Raw genomic sequence first — 17691 nt, 5'->3', positions numbered from 1 at the left:
CAGTGTGTTAAACTGAGAGAATGTGCAACTCAATCAAGTTGAAAGTGAAAGCAGTACTGCCTTGAAACTAAGCTCTTGTGATATGTGGCGGGTGTCCCAAAAAATCCTTGTTATTATTTGTGCAAGAGCCATCAGCACTGCATCTATGCGAGAGCATGTAGAGCTGAAACAGAATTAGATGCAGTGCATGTAATGATTGTGATGAGTGCAAGCCTGCTGCAACAGAAGCGTGATCTAATTCTTTAATTTTGGCTTGAGATCCACATTTTTCTTCCTTCTTTTCACAATTGGCAGTCCAGCCAAATGGAGTGGCTGTAAAAAATGGGTAGAGGGATGGCTGGCAGTATGTTCTTGAGGATTTATAAACACATCCGGATAATTGGCTTGCAGTGGCATGTCCCTAACGTAGTGTATGGTACCGAGATGAGACAGTTGTGCAGCTCACGACGCTGACCTATTTTACATGCCCTGAAGAGCTGCGATCATAGCCAGCAACCCATGCTGCGTTTACAACCTTAGGCATCTGCGACGCACGATTCCGAAGTGCTTTCATGAAGGATCAAGTGGGGCGAACCCGATTGCTGGTACGATTGCGCTTTGTTCCCTAACAGGCCCAGGATGTGGGGCTGTTCGTGCCTGTTAGGGAACAAAGCCTTCCTACAGAAGGGTGACAATCGGTAGTGCACTAGGCCCATGTTTCATACGGTCATTTTGACGGCAAAAGCTGAGATGTTTCTGCCTACCTCTGGCTCCGACGCAGGCGAGAAATGTCATTGCTCACTCATTGAGCAATGATGTTGAGCACTGTCATTGTCAGCAACAGCCATTGCTTGCTGCGCCCACCGTGGCTGTTTTGACTGTCGTGGGAACTCCACCCCTTTGAAGACTAAGGGGAGCCGATGGGTTCGGCACCGAGCAGATGTAGGCCACCAGAGGAGTGTTTACTCCCCATTCAGAAACAGGATGCATGCTTGCTGGAGGTGGTCCGCCCACAGCCTTCGGGGACGTATGACCAGCAATTACTACACTGGCGGATGTTCCGAAGGTCTTGCCTGTGTATAAATTTGAGACATGGCGACACAGCAGATCTTTCGTCCTGCTGCCTCAATTTAAAAGTGCTTCTTGCTTGTTAGTGTTTTATTGCACCCACATTGTTTGGGCTCTCTTGCTTTATGCTGTTGTTATGATTTGGTTTGTGGAGCAGGCTTAATGGTGACAGTCACAGATGTCTCCGAGGGCAGCAAGGAAGAAACGGTGACAGGCGCAGCAGATAAACATATATTTGAGGAAAAGAAGGACAGTTATAGTAACACAAAGCATTGGGCATATGAGGACACTAGCAAAGCATCCTTGTAAAGCATTCATACTAGCATATTGTGCTTGGTACAACTAGCAACTAGTCGACGTGGCTGCTTCACTCCAAGGCTTGCTCAAGGAGGAGACGACAGGCACGCTCTCATGGACTCCTGTGTGCCTGCTGGGCGACAGGAGCGGAAGATGTGTTATTTAGCAATCTCCTCAAGCTTTGGCACTCGACCGGGTCCCTCTGACTGCTGTTGGCCTCCCGAACGTCGATGCCTGACCAAGCCAACACTCCTTTCTTGCTCTGCTCCTACATTAAATTTGCAAGAACAATTTGCATGTCATGCACCTGCAATTCGCACTCCACATCGTGCCCCAATCCCGGACCTGTCATTTGAGCCTCAGAAACTTATCTGCTCACGTGCATTTCTCTCAAACGCACTTCATTGTTTCAAGGTAATGAGGTTTAGCTTGAGAATCCACGCTGCTGCCTAAGAGGCTCTGCATCGGGCATCAATCACTGTGCATTCCAAAGCACGCTCTTGTGCTCTGTCCGCAAGCGCTTTCTTTGCTTCCACTTCTGCCCATGCTTTTAGCTCCACACCATTCAAGCCAAGCTTCTCACCGGCCTCAATGAGCATCACAATTTCCATTTCCATGCTGCACTCAGCTGCAGTCTCTGACTGCATTGCTCGGACATTCTTATTCACCCGGAGAGAAAGTCTCCGTCGTGGACACCACTGTTATGATTTGGTTTGGGGAGCAAGCTTTAGTGGTAGGAGTCAGAGATGGCTGTGGGGGCAGCAAGGAAGCAACGGCAACAGGTAGGACACACAAACATATATTCAAAGACAAAAAGGACAATTACAAGAACTCAAAGCATTGGGCATACGACGACAATAGCGAGGCTGTTTCTTCCTTGCTGCCCTCGGACGTCTCTCTGACTATCAACCTATTCCCCGAACCAAATCATAATGTTCCTATGACCTTTTGGACAACGTATGATTGCTGTGTTTGTGGCCCTCTCCACTGTTGCATTTTTACATGCTTATTTGAGGAGAAGAGTACGCACTTTGAACTGTGGTACAAGAAAGTGCACGTAGACGAGGCTCAATGGTTTAATAGCTGGTGAACCATTTGCATGATGATCCTCATACAGGTTCGATGATTGGTGTGCTGGTGGTCCCTTCTAAAAACCACTCAGCAGTGATTAAACTATAAACGTTCAAGGTGGGGCACCGAGGCATAGAAAACAGGGCCCTGCTGCCCCGGCCAGTCGTTCTGGAGTAAACCTGAGGTGCTATGCACTGTCGTCTCTGCCAATAGAGGGTTACCCTATAGGTGCTCCAGTTCCTCATTGCATCTATATATGTTCATTATCAACTCCATTGTGCACAACAAACGAGACACAAGGCAAAGGGGACACACAATCTTTGCCTTGTGTCTTGTTTGTTGGGCGCACTGCAGATTCATAATAAATAGCAACCAACTCCCCCAACTTTCAGTACGTATACAATTCATTTCTATATATGCTATTCCTTGTAAAAACTCCTTATATATACAGTGTCATAGAGCTTCACCTGCGTCTGCTTCTTTGCATCCAAAGCCTCCAGCGAACTCATCACCGCTACCCTTGGCAACAGCACTCTTTATTTACCTAGACCATCTCTAGCCGTGCGTCTCGGACACCCTAATGGGGAAGTGACACCTGTACCTTCGAGAAGAGAGAAGAACCTGATTTTACTACATAAGCTATGTTTAGGTGAACATGGGGATGCTTCGAGTCATAAATCTAATGTGCCGCACTCATGCAAATGGGGATCACACACCAGAAAGCTATGTTGCGATAACATGTCAAAAGGCTACATTGAAAGGAGGAAATAAGCTTTGGTTGTTGTTTGTCTCTCTCGGTGCTGAACTGACATTATACTGAGCCAGCTAGACAATCAGGGGTAAAATGATAAAATCGCTCCACAAAGGGCTCCTTTTTTTTGTGCAGTTTACAGCAGTGGCATACAGAAAGAAAAGTTCATTATCATATCGTCACAGTGCCACAAAGACGACGATCACCAACAAGACAAAAGAGACGATGTAGTGGGGCTAACCTAAGGTTCGGCCATACTGGTTGTACCGGCCATATCTTCTGCAGAGTAAACACGGTCCCATTTAACTTTATATCTCTGCCCGTTTCATTTTGGTGGAGGTGTTGGTTATTGCACAAGACGAAACTCTGCAGCGGGCTTGTCCTCGGCCGTCCTACCATTCTGACAGACGACCAGGCCGCTGGGTTAAGCATGGCATCAGCACCTGGCGCACCCTGGCCATCAGCATCCATGACACCACAACCGTCAGTTGTCTTGACCCATTCGCGCGACCCCGGCACCTTCTCTGGTAATGACACCGACAAAGTCGACATCGAAGAATGGCTTGGCATATATGAACGCGTCGCTGCACACAACTGATGGAACCCGACAGTGATGCTCGAAAATTTTATCTTCTACCTCCAGGGACCACGCTCTCGTATGACACACGTGAAAAGAGTTGACCATCTGGGACGTATTGAAGCAAAAACTTCGCGACCGCTTCGGTAACCTCGCTGGTCGCAAGTGCGCCACTGCGGAAGTCCTATCCTGTCGGGCTCAGACAGCTACCGAGTCGTACATTGCGTACATCCTTGATGTCCTAGCTCTTTGCCGCCGCTTCGATGCCAGTATGCCCGAGGCTGACAAAGTGAGGCACATTCTGAAAGGCATCGCCGATGATGCGTTTAACTTGCTCGTTTTTAAAGACTGCTCGATGGTAGATGAAATTATCCGTGAGTGCAGACGTTTCAAAGACGCGAAGAGCCATCATATTGCCGGACAGTTTGTGCGGCTTCCCAACACCACCGCTACGTCGTAATGCAAAGACACTCATTCAGCCCTTCAATCATCCACTCCAGATAGCATTGTCTGAATTGTGCAGCGCGAAATTGAGGCTGCATCACCATCTTCTTTCGTGCGCCCTTCTGGGGATATGCAATCGACAATCTCCCTCATCCACGCAGTTGACCTCGAAGAACTGGCCAACGCATGAATTCCACCCGTGTGCTCCATAACGCCCTCCGGTTAGTCCTGCCCCTCTTCATCAACCTCCACCAACGTTTCGATGCTATCGAGATCCAGCCCAATGGCGAACACCAAACGACAAGCCCATACGCTTCCATTGTAGCGGCGTGGGGCACATTTCTCGCTATTACCGTTATTATCAGCCCTTGTTCTCATGCTTCACATTCTACCACCGCCACAATGACAACCAGCGCGAGCCATTTCATGCTCCAAATGACCCGACATTCCATGACCGCCGCCCTTCTGCATCCATCAGACGCCCGAGCCGTTCGCCGTTGTTGTACGATCGTTGGTCCCGCTCGCCCCTGCCCCTTCATTTTTCATTGCCTCACCCTTCTGTACTCTCATCCCTGGGAAACTGACAGATGCAGCTCTCAGAGGTGATGTTGCATTGGACTCTCGACCTGCAAATCCTCTCCTTACCTTGCCGACAGATCAGAACCTAATCGCCGTGGAAGTTGATGCCCTGCCTGTCACTGCCCTGATTGACACCGGCGCACACACCTCGGTCATGAGCGCTGATCTCCGGAAGCGTCTCAAGAAAGTGCTCACTCCTGCTGAGTCCTGCGTCGTACGAGTCACTGGTGGGGGAACTCCTGCTGTGCTGAGAATGTGTGCCGCTCGTGTCAGCGTCACCGATCACCACACATCTGTATTGTTTCATCTACTTGATGATTGCCCTCACAACGTGATCCTTGGCCTTGATTTTTTATCTGCCCACTCAGCTATAATTGACTGCTCGGCTGGTGCAGTCAAACTTGATTTCCCTGATGTTACCGACCGTACCGACGCCGTACTGATTCAGCTCTGTTGCGCCGACTTTGTTCATCTATCTCTGTAGGCACTGACCTGTATCAATGCTGTGCCCAACCCGTGTGTTTCGGATGGTGACTATGTTGTCACTCCCTGTGTCAGCGCCTTACTTTCGCACGGCGTGTCGTTTCCTCACACCGTAGTGACCGTATCGGCTAACAAAACTTACCTTCCGCTGAAATTACCTTCTGAATTTTGGATTCTGCCTTCAGACACCACCCAAAGGGATCTTTCTCTCCACACTGTCACTGTCGCAGGTGTACGACCTTTCTTCCCTCTCACCTCTTCTGTCTTCATCCAACTCTTCCACTGCCTGCAATTCTCATTCCGCCACGTCGCCTCCAGCGCACGACAACATTACCAAGATGATAGCCCTGGACCTTACCCTTGCACAAACCGACGATGTTCATCATCTGCTCACATCTTATTCCGACATTTTTTACCTTGACGGTCGGCTTTTGGGACAAACCTCCCTTGTTCAGCATTGCATACATACCGGCGATGCACCACTTATTCACAGACGGCCTTATCGCGTGTCACACGCCGAGCGCCGAGTAATACAACAGGAGGTTGATAAGATGCGTACCGAGGGCATTATTGAACCATTGTCGAGCCTGTGGGCTCTTCTGTTGTCTTGGCAAAAAAGAAGGACAACACCTGGAGATTCTGCATAGATTACTGCCATCTAAACAAGATAACAAAGAAGGATGTCTATACACTGCCACGCATAGACGACACATTGGATTGCCTACACGGCGCGACATATTTTTCATCGATAGACCTGCACTTCGGTTACTGGCAGATTGCCGTCGATGACATGGACCGTGAGAAGACCACATTTGCTACACTAGATGGCCTTTGTCAGTTTTAAGTCATGCCATTCGGCTTGTGCAACGCTCCAGCCACCTTCAAGCGCATGATGGACACGCTCTTGCACAGCTTTAAGTGGTCTATATGCCTTTGTTATCTCGACGATGTCATCGTGCTCTCGCCAACCTTCGTGACACACCTTGAATGCCTTCCGTCTATTCTTTTCATCTACCGTGCTGCTGGGCTACAGTTAAATTCTTCGAAGTGCCACTTTGGTCACTGCGAAATTATTATCCTCGGTCATCTCGTCGACTCAACTGGCGTGTGCCCCGTTCCCACACAAGTTCGTGTTGTTCTCGATTTTCTTGTGCTGACCTGTGCCAAAGACGTCCGCAGCTTTGTAGGCTTATGCTCTTATTTCCGTCAATTTGTCCAAAATTTCACATGCATTGCTCAGCCTCTGACTGAACTTCTGAAGAAAGGCACGCCCTTTTCATGGGGTCCTGACCAAGCTGCTGCCTTCCAACGCCTTATCACCCTGCTCACTACTCCGCCAATTCTTGCTCACATCAACCCATCTGCCCCAACAGAGGTCCATACAGATTCTAGTGGCTATGGAATTGGCACGGTTTTAGCTCAATGTCAATGTGGGCATGACAAAGTTATTGCGTATGCAAGTTGCCTGCTTTCACACGCTACGCAAAATTACTCCCATTACAGAGCGTGAGTGCCTCGCACTTGTATGAGCAGTGAGCAAATTCCAGCCCTACTTATACGGTCGATGTTTCACTGTTGCCACGGACCATCACGCTCTCTGTTGGCTTTCGACACTTAAAGATCCAACGGGTCGTCTAGGTTGCTAGGCACTACGTCTTCAAGAATTCACCAACACAGTAGTGCACAAGTCCGGTAGGCTACACCAAGATGCCGATTGTTTATCTCGGCACACCGTCGACGCTCCTGACTCCAGTGATGCAACTGCTGGAATATTCACACACTTCGCCTTACATCACATCGGCGAGGAGCAAGCATGTAATACGTCCTTGCGCGACCTCATCAGCCGCCTCCGTTCTGACCTGTCAAACCCCTCGCTTAGCTTGTTCCTCGTTTTGGATGGCATCTTATACCGCCGAAATATGTGCACAGAAGAGCATGAACTGCTGATAGTCGTTCCTTATCATCTCCGGGCAAATGTACTTGCGCAACTCCATAATGTCCCCACCGCTGGCCATCTGGGTGTTTCCAGGACCTACGACTGTGTCCGGCGACAATTTTTCTGGCCTGGACTCTACCGTACCGTGCGACGTTATGCCACTACTTGCGAACCATGCCAACGTCGTAAGCCTGCTTTGCTTCCGGCTGGAACCCTCCAGCCAATTGATATACCCAGCGAACCGTTTTATCATGTTGGCGTCGACTTGTTGGGCCCTTTCCTTACCTCCAAAGCTGGAAATAAGTACATCACCATTGCAACGGATTATTCAACCCCCTATGCCGTCACACGAGCCATCCAGACCAGTTGTGCTACCGATTTCGCAGACTTCCTGCTCCAAGACGTCATCTTACTTCACGGAGCTCTTTGCCAGCTTCTCACAGATAGGGGCCGCTACTTTTTATCTCGGGTTATTGAAGATCGACTTCGTTCTTGTGCCACGAAACACGAGTTCACGACAGACTACCACCTTCAAACGAATGGCCTCACTGAACGTCTGAACCGTACACTTACAGATATGCTCTCGATGTATGTCTCCTCTGATCATCATTACTGGGGTGCCGCGCTTCTGTTTGTGACGTTCGCATACAACTCGTCACGTCACGACACCACTCTCTACTCTCCCTTCTATCTCCTCTTTGGTCATGACCCGACATTGCCTTTCGGCACGCTCCTGCCAACTGCTCTCGAGTCCCTGTCTGAGTATGCTCACGACACTATAGCTACAGCCATCCAGGCACGTCAGATTGCCTACCATTGCCTTTCTGAGTCACAGGCAAGACAGAAGTCTCTTTATGACAACCGTCATCGTAATGTCCAGTTCTCTGCCGGCAACCTTGTCCTCTTTTGGACTTTCTTCACGGCGTGTGGGCCTATCAGAAGAACTGTCATCCCGGTACTATGGCCCTTACCGTGTCGTCTGACAGCTCAGTGATGTGACTTATGAAGTAGCTCCAGCCGATGCTTCCCCGTTGTCCACGTCAACTGATGTCGTCCATGTGGGTTGTTTCAAGCCATATCATGCAGCCGCCATCTAGGAGGTGCCGGGTCAGCGCTTTCGCCACTGGGGTTTATGTCACATTGCCACTAGAGGGACAAAGACGACGATCTCCAACAAGACAAGAGAGACGATGTAGTGGGGCTAACCTAAGGTTCGGCCGTACTGGTTGTACTGGCCATATCTTCTGCAGAGTAAATGCGGTCCCATTTAACCTTATATCTCTGCTCGTTTCATTTATTTTCCTTCAGTAACTTAGCATCGCATGAAACGTCATAGAAAGCACTGTAAGCAGAAGCACAACCTAACATTTTACATGTCAATAAAACTATATTAAGATATATGATTGTCACCTTTACCCACAGTATTGAAGCATATTAAGCCACTGAGATCTTGCGCCATACTATTAACAAAACTCATTTAAAATTTTCCTAGCAATGACCAGAAGTTATTGTCGGTTGGTGCACCCTGCATTTTCGGTGTATTATGGTGTAGGGGGGAATATTAGAATTGGCTGACCAGATGATTGGTGTGTTCCGTTTTAGCTTTGTTGCTTTATATATATTTTAACAGAAAGGAAACCAAGAAGTGACAGGATTTTGTTCTTTCCTGGCTCTTTGAAAACTTCTGTGCTAGGACCCTCAAAGGCACTGGACTGTAAGGCATGTGTTCTATCCAACGCTAAAAAGCAAACTGCCTTTGCCTAGAATAGAAAATGCGAGCTTGTATTAACTTTTGGTGCCATTACCATTGCTTGAGACACTGCATGCGGACGAAGTCCTAAATAGTTAGATTTCAAAAATTACAAAGAAACGGACACATAGACAGGACGAGCTGACAGAAGAACTGTTTATTGAGATTCCCTTGTAGTAAACAGCACAGCTCTTTAAGCATAGGGCTACCAGTAGAGCCTTTCAGTTAGGATGGCTGAAGGTCCCAAAACCAAGTTGCATCTCTTGCACCACTTTCCCCAAGTTCTTTCTGCTTCTCTTTCCGCTATGTGCGCAGACCAAGCCACGCTTCGAGTTCACCGTCGACCGTCGTCACACCCTGTATCGGCACCACGAGCAGGCCCTGCAGGCGATGCAGACAGGCAGTGCGTCGGGCAAAGAACTGCACGCGCTCATGACTGAGCTGGAGGCCAAGTGCATCCGAGAGGTGGACAGCTACCTGGACAATCCCGGGAGTACGCAGGAGCTGCAGGAGCTCTTCAAGGATGTCGTTGATAGCGAGATCAAGTTCTACAAGTAGACGGCGTTCCCCCTTGCTTGTGTGGCACTTGCATGCACCGCCTTATGTGTTGTTGGATGAGTCAAGGAGACTTGCTCACTCGCCGTGCATGCGTTTTGTTGCTCCCTTTTCTTTGCCATTCCACTGCCACCGTTTCTCAACTCGGGGCACTCTGTGTGCACTGAACTGTATACAGGTTGTGGGAGTGCTTTTCTTTTGGTGAGCTTTGATGAAGCTATACACTTCTTTTTTTGCCACTGGTTCATTATAACAATTACTATTAATGCCTGTTAACTCAGTGTGGCAATAGTTAGACATAATGCTGCCTTATCTGCTTGCAATGAGTAGCTGGGGTGCCTGCTTGTGTTGACCACGAAGCACATACGTGCAGGCCTTTTCTTGAAGGATCGAGGTGTGCTTGTTTTGTCACACGTTCATTCACTCAGTTGGGTTGGTGGGTGTTGCACAGACGTGAGCAGCTGTTATCTTTGCTGAGTTTCTTTGTCTTAAGACAGTGGTAATGGCGACTCGTTGATGTATTGTAATGCTTCCTGTTTCTAAGTCATTTTCTTTTTTATTTAGAAACAAAGATTCTAGTGTGCAATAGGCTGTTTCTGTATGCTGTGATAGATTGCTTTTTGGTGTACTACTCGTAACATACAATCAAGGGCGTTTCTTTTAGGTGTGTTATGCGACACTCACGGTTTGGGCTTCGTATATTTTGAGAATGATGCTCTGATTGAAGTACTAGTAATATGCAACATGCATATTGTAAGGCCACATGAACATAAACAGATGACCAAATGCTTTCTACATTCAATCTCTTGACATTATGCTCAGTGTTTTGAGCATTATTCGTGGTTTCTTGTTGCTTTGCATTTTAATGTAGCCAAGTGAGGATTCCAGTGTCAATATAATTGGCACGATCCTCAAAACATTCTTGGATGTGAAGATTAAGTAGCACACCTTAACATTCAGGACTTTGCCGACTATCATTTGCTGTGCTCTGCTCAAATCAGTTGGTGTGGTGGACGAGTGGGCAAGACGATCCAACAGCATGCTAAATTTGCAGTGTAATTATTGATTTATGATAGTGTGCTCAACACTTTAGTCACCTGCAACTCATAAGTAAAAAGTTGGTTATTTTAATCTACTGTTAAATTGTAAGCTGCTCTGAACGCTTGTCAAAAAGCATATCTTGAAGGTAGCTTTCAAAGGAACTGTAACAAATGTAAAATGATTATAGAGAAGTTTGATTTCAATAAAGCTGTGCATGTGTAGTTATTTCTTGTGCCCTTGTGGGGATCTTTTATTTTTTAGTGTATTGTATTTTCTTTGGTTGGTTCAGATAGAGAGCTGTATTGATTATCTCTTGATTAAAATCTTATTTCGTTGTAGCGCAAGCTGAACAAGGACAACAGAAAGGCACATCTGACACACACAGCACTAACTTTTAACAACAGATTTATTTCCTTTTCTCATCGTTATATATACACCCTCGAAACGTCATACAACACGTAAAATATTTCGGTAAAAATGAACAAAAAATAAACTGGGAACCACATGTAAGCAGTTTTTTTACTCACATATTCACAGACATGTACATGTTCAGCGCGAACAAAGATAATTCAGCTCTTTTGAGGATAATGAAATGGAAGGTTTACTGATGCATGCGTTGCTGAATGTTGATGTGTCTAGCTTCTATTATCAAGTGCGTCGTCTCACACCTGCTTCTACTCATGATGACTGTTTCTTTAAATCTAGGTTTGCATTTGCATCTCTGGCAGTAGATGGCAAGAAAGCCGTCAGTGGCCAAGTTGCTTACTTTGTCACTGTGTTCTCGTAGCCTGCCAGTTATGCATCTGTGTGTGTCAGATGTGCCTTTCTGTTGTCCTAGTTCAGCTTGCACTACATTGAAATAAGATATGCTGTACCAACAAGCCCCTATAGCTATCCTCATCGACTTGATTAAAAGGTGTGTGCCAATTTTTGCGGCAGGTCTTCGGCGCTTCCTGTTTTGGCTTCATATGTGGCTTGCATGCACTTGTCTAAAGGTGACCCAGAATGCTTCCACATTCAGAACATGTTTTCTTGGAGCTTTGCATGTGTATGCTACAGAACTTATGCTTCTGTGATGTCCTGTGATGACCAGCCTTGCACATAGTTGAAGGTTTGATACATACAGCATGAGGCAAGATTTGACTGACTGTCTGCCTTGTGTAATGCTGCGAGAGATTGTTGTTAAGACGAGCACTATGATATGTGCTACAAGGTAACGACACTTGAATGTATGTATGGCATGTGACATGGAAATAGTCTAAGATAGAGATGGTTTATCTTTTTATGAGGTACAAGAGACAAGGTGCATGGTGAATCTGCAATGTAATTAAGCATCAGCTCAGAGCTATTGTAGGCCTTTTTTTCATTTTTTTTCTTTTCTTTTACTATTACAGAGTTCCTTTAGACATATGTTTGGTCATTGCTTCCATGATGGGCACACCATAAAAGTATCTGTTACTTTTTCTAGGGCCTCTGCTGGCTGTGCTCTTGTTGCTGACCTGCTCTGCTATTATTCACATATAGTGACAGATAGCTGGTAAAGAAACTAATTTTAAAAAAGTGCTACACTATGTAGAAAAAAACTCTGCTTAGCTTACATAAGTTGGCACTGCTTCATATGAGTTGTGCCATTTGGTAACCACAATACAGTTTGCTAGCACATTTTGTGAAGCATGACGATGAGGTAAAGTCGTTACGTTTGTGTTCTATTCCAAGGCCTCTCGTGAAACCCAGTGATAACTTGCTTCACAATGGAAAACATTTTCTTGAATGCTGGGCAGAGCCACACAGGCGGTAGCTCAAATTGAGAATTTGAGTATGTGAGGACTTCTTACTCGTGCTGTCAGCGTTTTCTTTTCTTCAATCATCGATGGATGAACTTCCTGCGGGTAGGCAGAGGTGTGTTTATAAATTGCGAACTGTGGCGTGTATGAGTAAAACTTGTTGTGAAAGAACACAGAGGTAATTGATCCTGAACATGTTAGTTTAGCAGCTTTTTGTGTCCATGCCGCGGTACAGAGGAGGAGTAAGTGTGCTTGCAATCACTTTTTGCATATGTGTGAGACACATGAAACATTTCGCTGTGGTCATTTCACTTTTGACATTTCTCTTCTCTCCTTGAGAACACAGAGCTTTTACTGTAGCAGCTCACACACCCTGTCTGTTTAATAACTAATGGGTGCTCACTGTAGCCGTAGACAGTATGATTGTGCGTGACAGTTCGGTGCCACTTATTCAAAACGTTCCTTAAGGTTGTGAGAATCACGAACGCTTGCAAGAAAAGCAAAAGGGTTCCTTCGTTGCTCGAATGTTTTGCTAACGTACATCTCAGATCAAAAGAAAGATGTGCCAGCTTAAGTAAACATGGTCGAGGATGACAAGTAGCATGGTAAATTAACTCTTGTTATAGTGCTTTGAAATAAAGTCTTGTTTGTGATGTGGGGCATGTGGTGTGAGAATGGCATTGCATTGCGCTAAAACTTTTCTTTGTGTGTACAGTGACATTACACAGTACTTTCATTAAAGCAATGCTGACGGCAAATATTGAATTAGTCTAGATTGTTAGATTAGACTTTGTGGATGACTCAGTTGCAGAATTGCAATTGCCCTGAAAAGGCTTCACAATTATTCCACAATTCAAATGCTGGTGATTGTGGATGTCATGCATTGCTCCCTGTTTTAAGTCGAGAGTACCCTGCATTTCAATAAAAAGCACTGATGAAGCAGTGTGAAGAGGTAGCACCAGTGAGTTCTGTAAGGAAATTCAACAATATCGACCAATCTGCACTTTATTCCCTGTAGGACTGCAATCTAATGACTATTTTATTATCAACGCGTGGCTGCAGTTTGCCAATTATAGATGGGACACCTTACACATTGGAGGTGGTTCTGTATCTTCACGATGGTAGGATCAATCCTGCCTTGCAATTATGTCATTTTCTCACTTGCAGGCACTCTGTCCAAGGCATGATGTTTTGGGAATTTTTGAAAGCTAGTCTTACCTACTTAGATAAACATAATATTTGCCTCTAGTACACCTTAGGGTGACAATTCCTCCTTACAGACCTCTTTCGCTACTTTTAGCAACCTCATTTGCTTGTGCTTTTGTTTGGTTTCTTGCCACTTGCTACATGCTATTTGAATGTTTGCAGACAGAGTTGTTGAAGTGGCTGATAAGATGTTGCCGACTTGGGAAGAAGCAAGTCAATATAAGTTCTTGCCATTACTTGCACGACTGTTGTCATTCATGCTGTTGGCCTCGAGGCGTCCCTTATGGTCTCCATCCTCCCGTTCCTGTGCTTTAGCCCCAATTGCTAGTCCTTTGTTCTGTACCACAGGCTTTTTAAATGCAAGTGGGGATACAATGACTTTGGTAGAGATTTGCTTGGGACTTCATGGCCTTCCTGTGTATGGGCTAGCATTATACGGGGTTTTAGGAGACTGAGCTAACAGACATGGATGTGGAGTATGCATTCATGCCTGCTAAGGTTGTGGCAGCAGGAACAGTGTTTTGTTTATTAGCCACAATGTGCCAGGTGTTTACAGCTTTGCTACATCAGCACTTTCTGATGTCATTAGGAGCGCGGGAGACTTCAAGTGCAACTTTGTTGTTTGTGTTTGCCTTCAAGCTATAATCGTACAGTCCACGGCTCTGTGAGCAAAAGCTATCTGGGCACTGTGTAAAGCGGCTATTGTGCGGAGATTGTGCTTTGTTTTGGAAAGATAAATGAATCCCGAGCTCAGCTGTGTTGTTAGGCTCCTTTTCTTTTGTTTCTGCGACCACAATTCTTGCTAGCACACTCTTTCACGAAAACACTGATTTAAACAGCACCGATAAGCATTGAAACAAAGCTTGGAGTGTCGTAGGAGTGCACTTTGGGTTGTGTAATAGTTACATACCCTATCATCGGTAAACTGTATAAGCTGAAGCAGTCCTTATAGCTGCCAGGGTGCAGCAACCCGTGTTTCCAAAGTTTCTGTGGCACGATGTGTACTTTTGTTTACCTTATTCATGTCATCAAAAATGTGCTATGGGCTTGAGTGCACGCTGAAGCTTAAATATACAATCTGGAGGATTGCTGTTATCTTGTTGCTTTGGTAGCTTTGTTGCCAGAGTGCATAAGCTCAAGCTCACATTGACTGGATTTTGTCTGTTGTAATCTTTACTGTGAAAAGCTCAAGTGTATTTGTGTGTACATGCTGCAGCATACTGAATGACTGCAGAGATGGCATCCTTGTTAAGTAAGGCATGCGTTGGGTAACTGAGACATTTGTGGCCAACGTATATTCATGTAAACCTTTCGGTGAAGTTCCTATTGTTATTTTCAAGGTACAGGTTATTTTTGGCACCAGTTGTTCCTCCTTTCTGTTCTGATTGTTATTTGTTTACAAATTTTGTTGTGGCCAACAGTGTTCTCCACAGTTTGGTACTTTGATATCTGCAGTAATTTGCTTTGCAATAGCACTTGCACTTGTCTTCCTTTTGAGTTTAGTGCATGGCTAAGTTTGCCTTATTTGACCATGCTTCGTTTGAAAGAATGAGTGTCAATAAAGAATGGCAGCTTGAGCCTTGTGCCTTGAATATCTTAAACAGCAGCGGAGGTTCATGAGGTATGACACCTATGCGTGGTCATCCGATTTCATGTGTGAGCGCCCCCGCAGATTTTATTGCAAGGGGGAGTTAATTTCCTTTCCCTTTATGCTTTGCTAGCTTCAACACTAGTTAAGGAGGGAGGGTGTTTAAGGCCCTCTTCGGGGAACTGACCCGCGTCCTTCGTTTGAAAGAAGCATATACGGCAGGAGCCTTACGCGGTAATGGGTCCATATAGCAGTGTGAGAAGTTGACATGTGCTTTGCAGCACTCGCATTAACTGGGCCGCACTGTGGAAATGCTTGTTTTAAGTATTGCGGTAGCGTCGTCTGCTACGCCGTGCGGTGCATAGATGCCAGTGAGTAAGGTTTGGGGGAGTGCGCGTGCCACACAGAATGCGATGCAGGGCACAAGGCAAAAAATGAAAACCTGAAGACGAGCAGACGCATTGTGTCTCTGTCTCAAGGTCTGTCCGTCCCCGACAATGAAGCCTGCTTTTTTCTTCCGAAAAGCCTCTCGCCTACACACAACACATCTTCATATACCTTATACTGATGGGAGGAGAGGGGCACTGCCGCCCCCACTCCTCAGCCCTGAGGACTGACCTCCTCTTATGTACAAATTAAGTAAGCCTTTGTTTCACAATAAAATTTAGGCAGAACCCATCTCACGATGACTCAACAGTAATCCATTTAGCATTGAATGCATATAGCAACAGTGTATGGCCATCGTCAAAACTAGTTATGTATGAGGCATGTACTGCAGCAGGATTCCTTTTTCACGCTTCCTTAAGAGCACTCGGCAGCATCTAGCACCGTCGCTGCGAAGCCTGCGCGTTGCCTCTGAAATGCATGGCGTGCTGGTGTGTGTGAACACTGAGAAAGTGTCATACAGCAATCGGGCACCTATCTTGCATTTCTTTCTGGACACGCTGCGCCATCTAGTGGCGCCGCCAAGAAGTCCGCGTGTGGCCTCAGAGACGAGAAGCGTCGCGTGCAAAGGCCTGGGAATGCTTAGAATGGTCCCCTCGCTTGCCGCTCACTCAGTGCCACATAGTAGTGACCCAATGTGCGAGATGTTCATTGAAGAGCGCATATACCCAGTACATTTGTCGCGCAGCCTCCTAAAATGTCATGTTGCTGTCCTTGAGGCAGCCTCATGACTAGGGTTCGATTCCGTTCAACATCGGGGAAATTTAAGGGACCCCTTAATGGCATTAGCATTCTTTGGGTACTTCACGCACTTTCTGCGGCTATCTATGCATGTATCTATGTTGGCATCTAACCGTTTTCCTGCCTATCTGGGTCATTGGTTGGTCCATGGTCGAATGGTTAGTACATTGGGCTGCTGTGCTGAGGTAACGGTACGAAACCATCCACCGGACAAGCTTGGTTCACTGAGTGTACGTACATGCCAGTGTGTACATGCGTGCTGCTCTTAACGAACCTCTCCCGCCTACATGAGCCCACTGTGGATGCAGGACTGGGTAGGCACCGCTGTTTGAAGAAACCATTTGACACCGACTGGAGCAACGGGCACATGCCACTCGGTCTGTGCTGGTCTTCAGTGAACCTGCTTGATGCCAACTTGGGTCACTGGGCAACGTGCCAGTAGGCGTGTTCCACTATTAAATGAATGCATTTGATGCTAACTTGGGTAGCTAAGGATGTGTCACTGGGAACGTGCCGCCTTACAGTGACAAAAAATACATCCTTTTAAATTTGTTCGATGCTCAGTGGAATAGAACCTATGTGAGACGGGTTCCTCAATGACGGTAACACAACGCATTAGCAGGCTGCGCCACAAATGCACTGGGTATGTGTCGCTCTTCAATGAAGCTCACGACAACTTGGGACAATGAGTATATGCCCCAGAATCTGCGGCACGCGAGGGAACAATTCTCAGCGTTCCCAGGCACCGGTGCGCCATACATTTCGGAGGCCACGTGCTTCACATACTCGGGGCCCAAAGTTGGTCCAACGGTTGGTTTCGTGCTCTGTTCCCTCAGCACAGCAGCCCAATTTGATACCTATTCAACCACGGACTACCCAGCGACCCAGGTAGGCAGGAGAACGGTCAGATAAAAAAAATATATGTATAGTATAGGCCCCCAGTAAGTGCGTGAAGTACCGCAAGAATTTCAATGCATTAAAAAAAGTTTGTATAGGTTAACTGAGCCCCAGCTCCTTGCCCTCTCACTCAAAACGCACTTCCATAGAAGTTGAAACACTGCTTTTCTTCTGTAACATAGCTATTCAAGCACTGTGTGGCTGTTTGATGTTAAATTTCTGTAAATATATCGGAGACTATATTCTGTTTTATTAAGGATGAGTGGCTGAAAGCCCTTGCTGCTGATGTAAACTGTGCATTGCGATGTATATCAAGCATCTTAGTTGCAAGTCTTCCCAAGAACAGTCAATCCATAGTGTGCTGTAAGCTAGCCTTTCTTTGACCACTACATCCACACTTAGAAGTCATATATGGGTCAGCCTTTTAAACCGCGCACAATGTGATATATATATATATATATATATATATATATATATATATATATATATATATATATATA

The 17691-nt window shown here is 46.2% G+C and overlaps 1 protein-coding gene across 2 annotated transcripts in view; it reads left to right on the top strand.

Moving 5' to 3' along the window:
• Positions 1 to 15098, top strand: part of LOC126540457 (secernin-2) — a 127456-nt gene extending 112358 nt beyond the window's left edge. For both annotated transcript variants that reach the window (XM_050187274.3, XM_050187275.3), the window contains exon 8: positions 9251 to 15098. In XM_050187274.3, coding sequence (XP_050043231.2) covers positions 9251 to 9493 — 243 coding nt within the window. In that variant the 3' untranslated portion in view covers positions 9494 to 15098. The remainder of the gene's footprint in view (positions 1 to 9250) is intronic.
• Positions 15099 to 17691: the final 2593 nt, after the last annotated feature.

This window comes from Dermacentor andersoni, chromosome 2, assembly GCF_023375885.2.
Source record: "Dermacentor andersoni chromosome 2, qqDerAnde1_hic_scaffold, whole genome shotgun sequence".
Taxonomy (NCBI): Eukaryota; Metazoa; Arthropoda; class Arachnida; order Ixodida; family Ixodidae; genus Dermacentor; species Dermacentor andersoni.
This window is presented reverse-complemented; position numbering and strand designations above follow the sequence as displayed.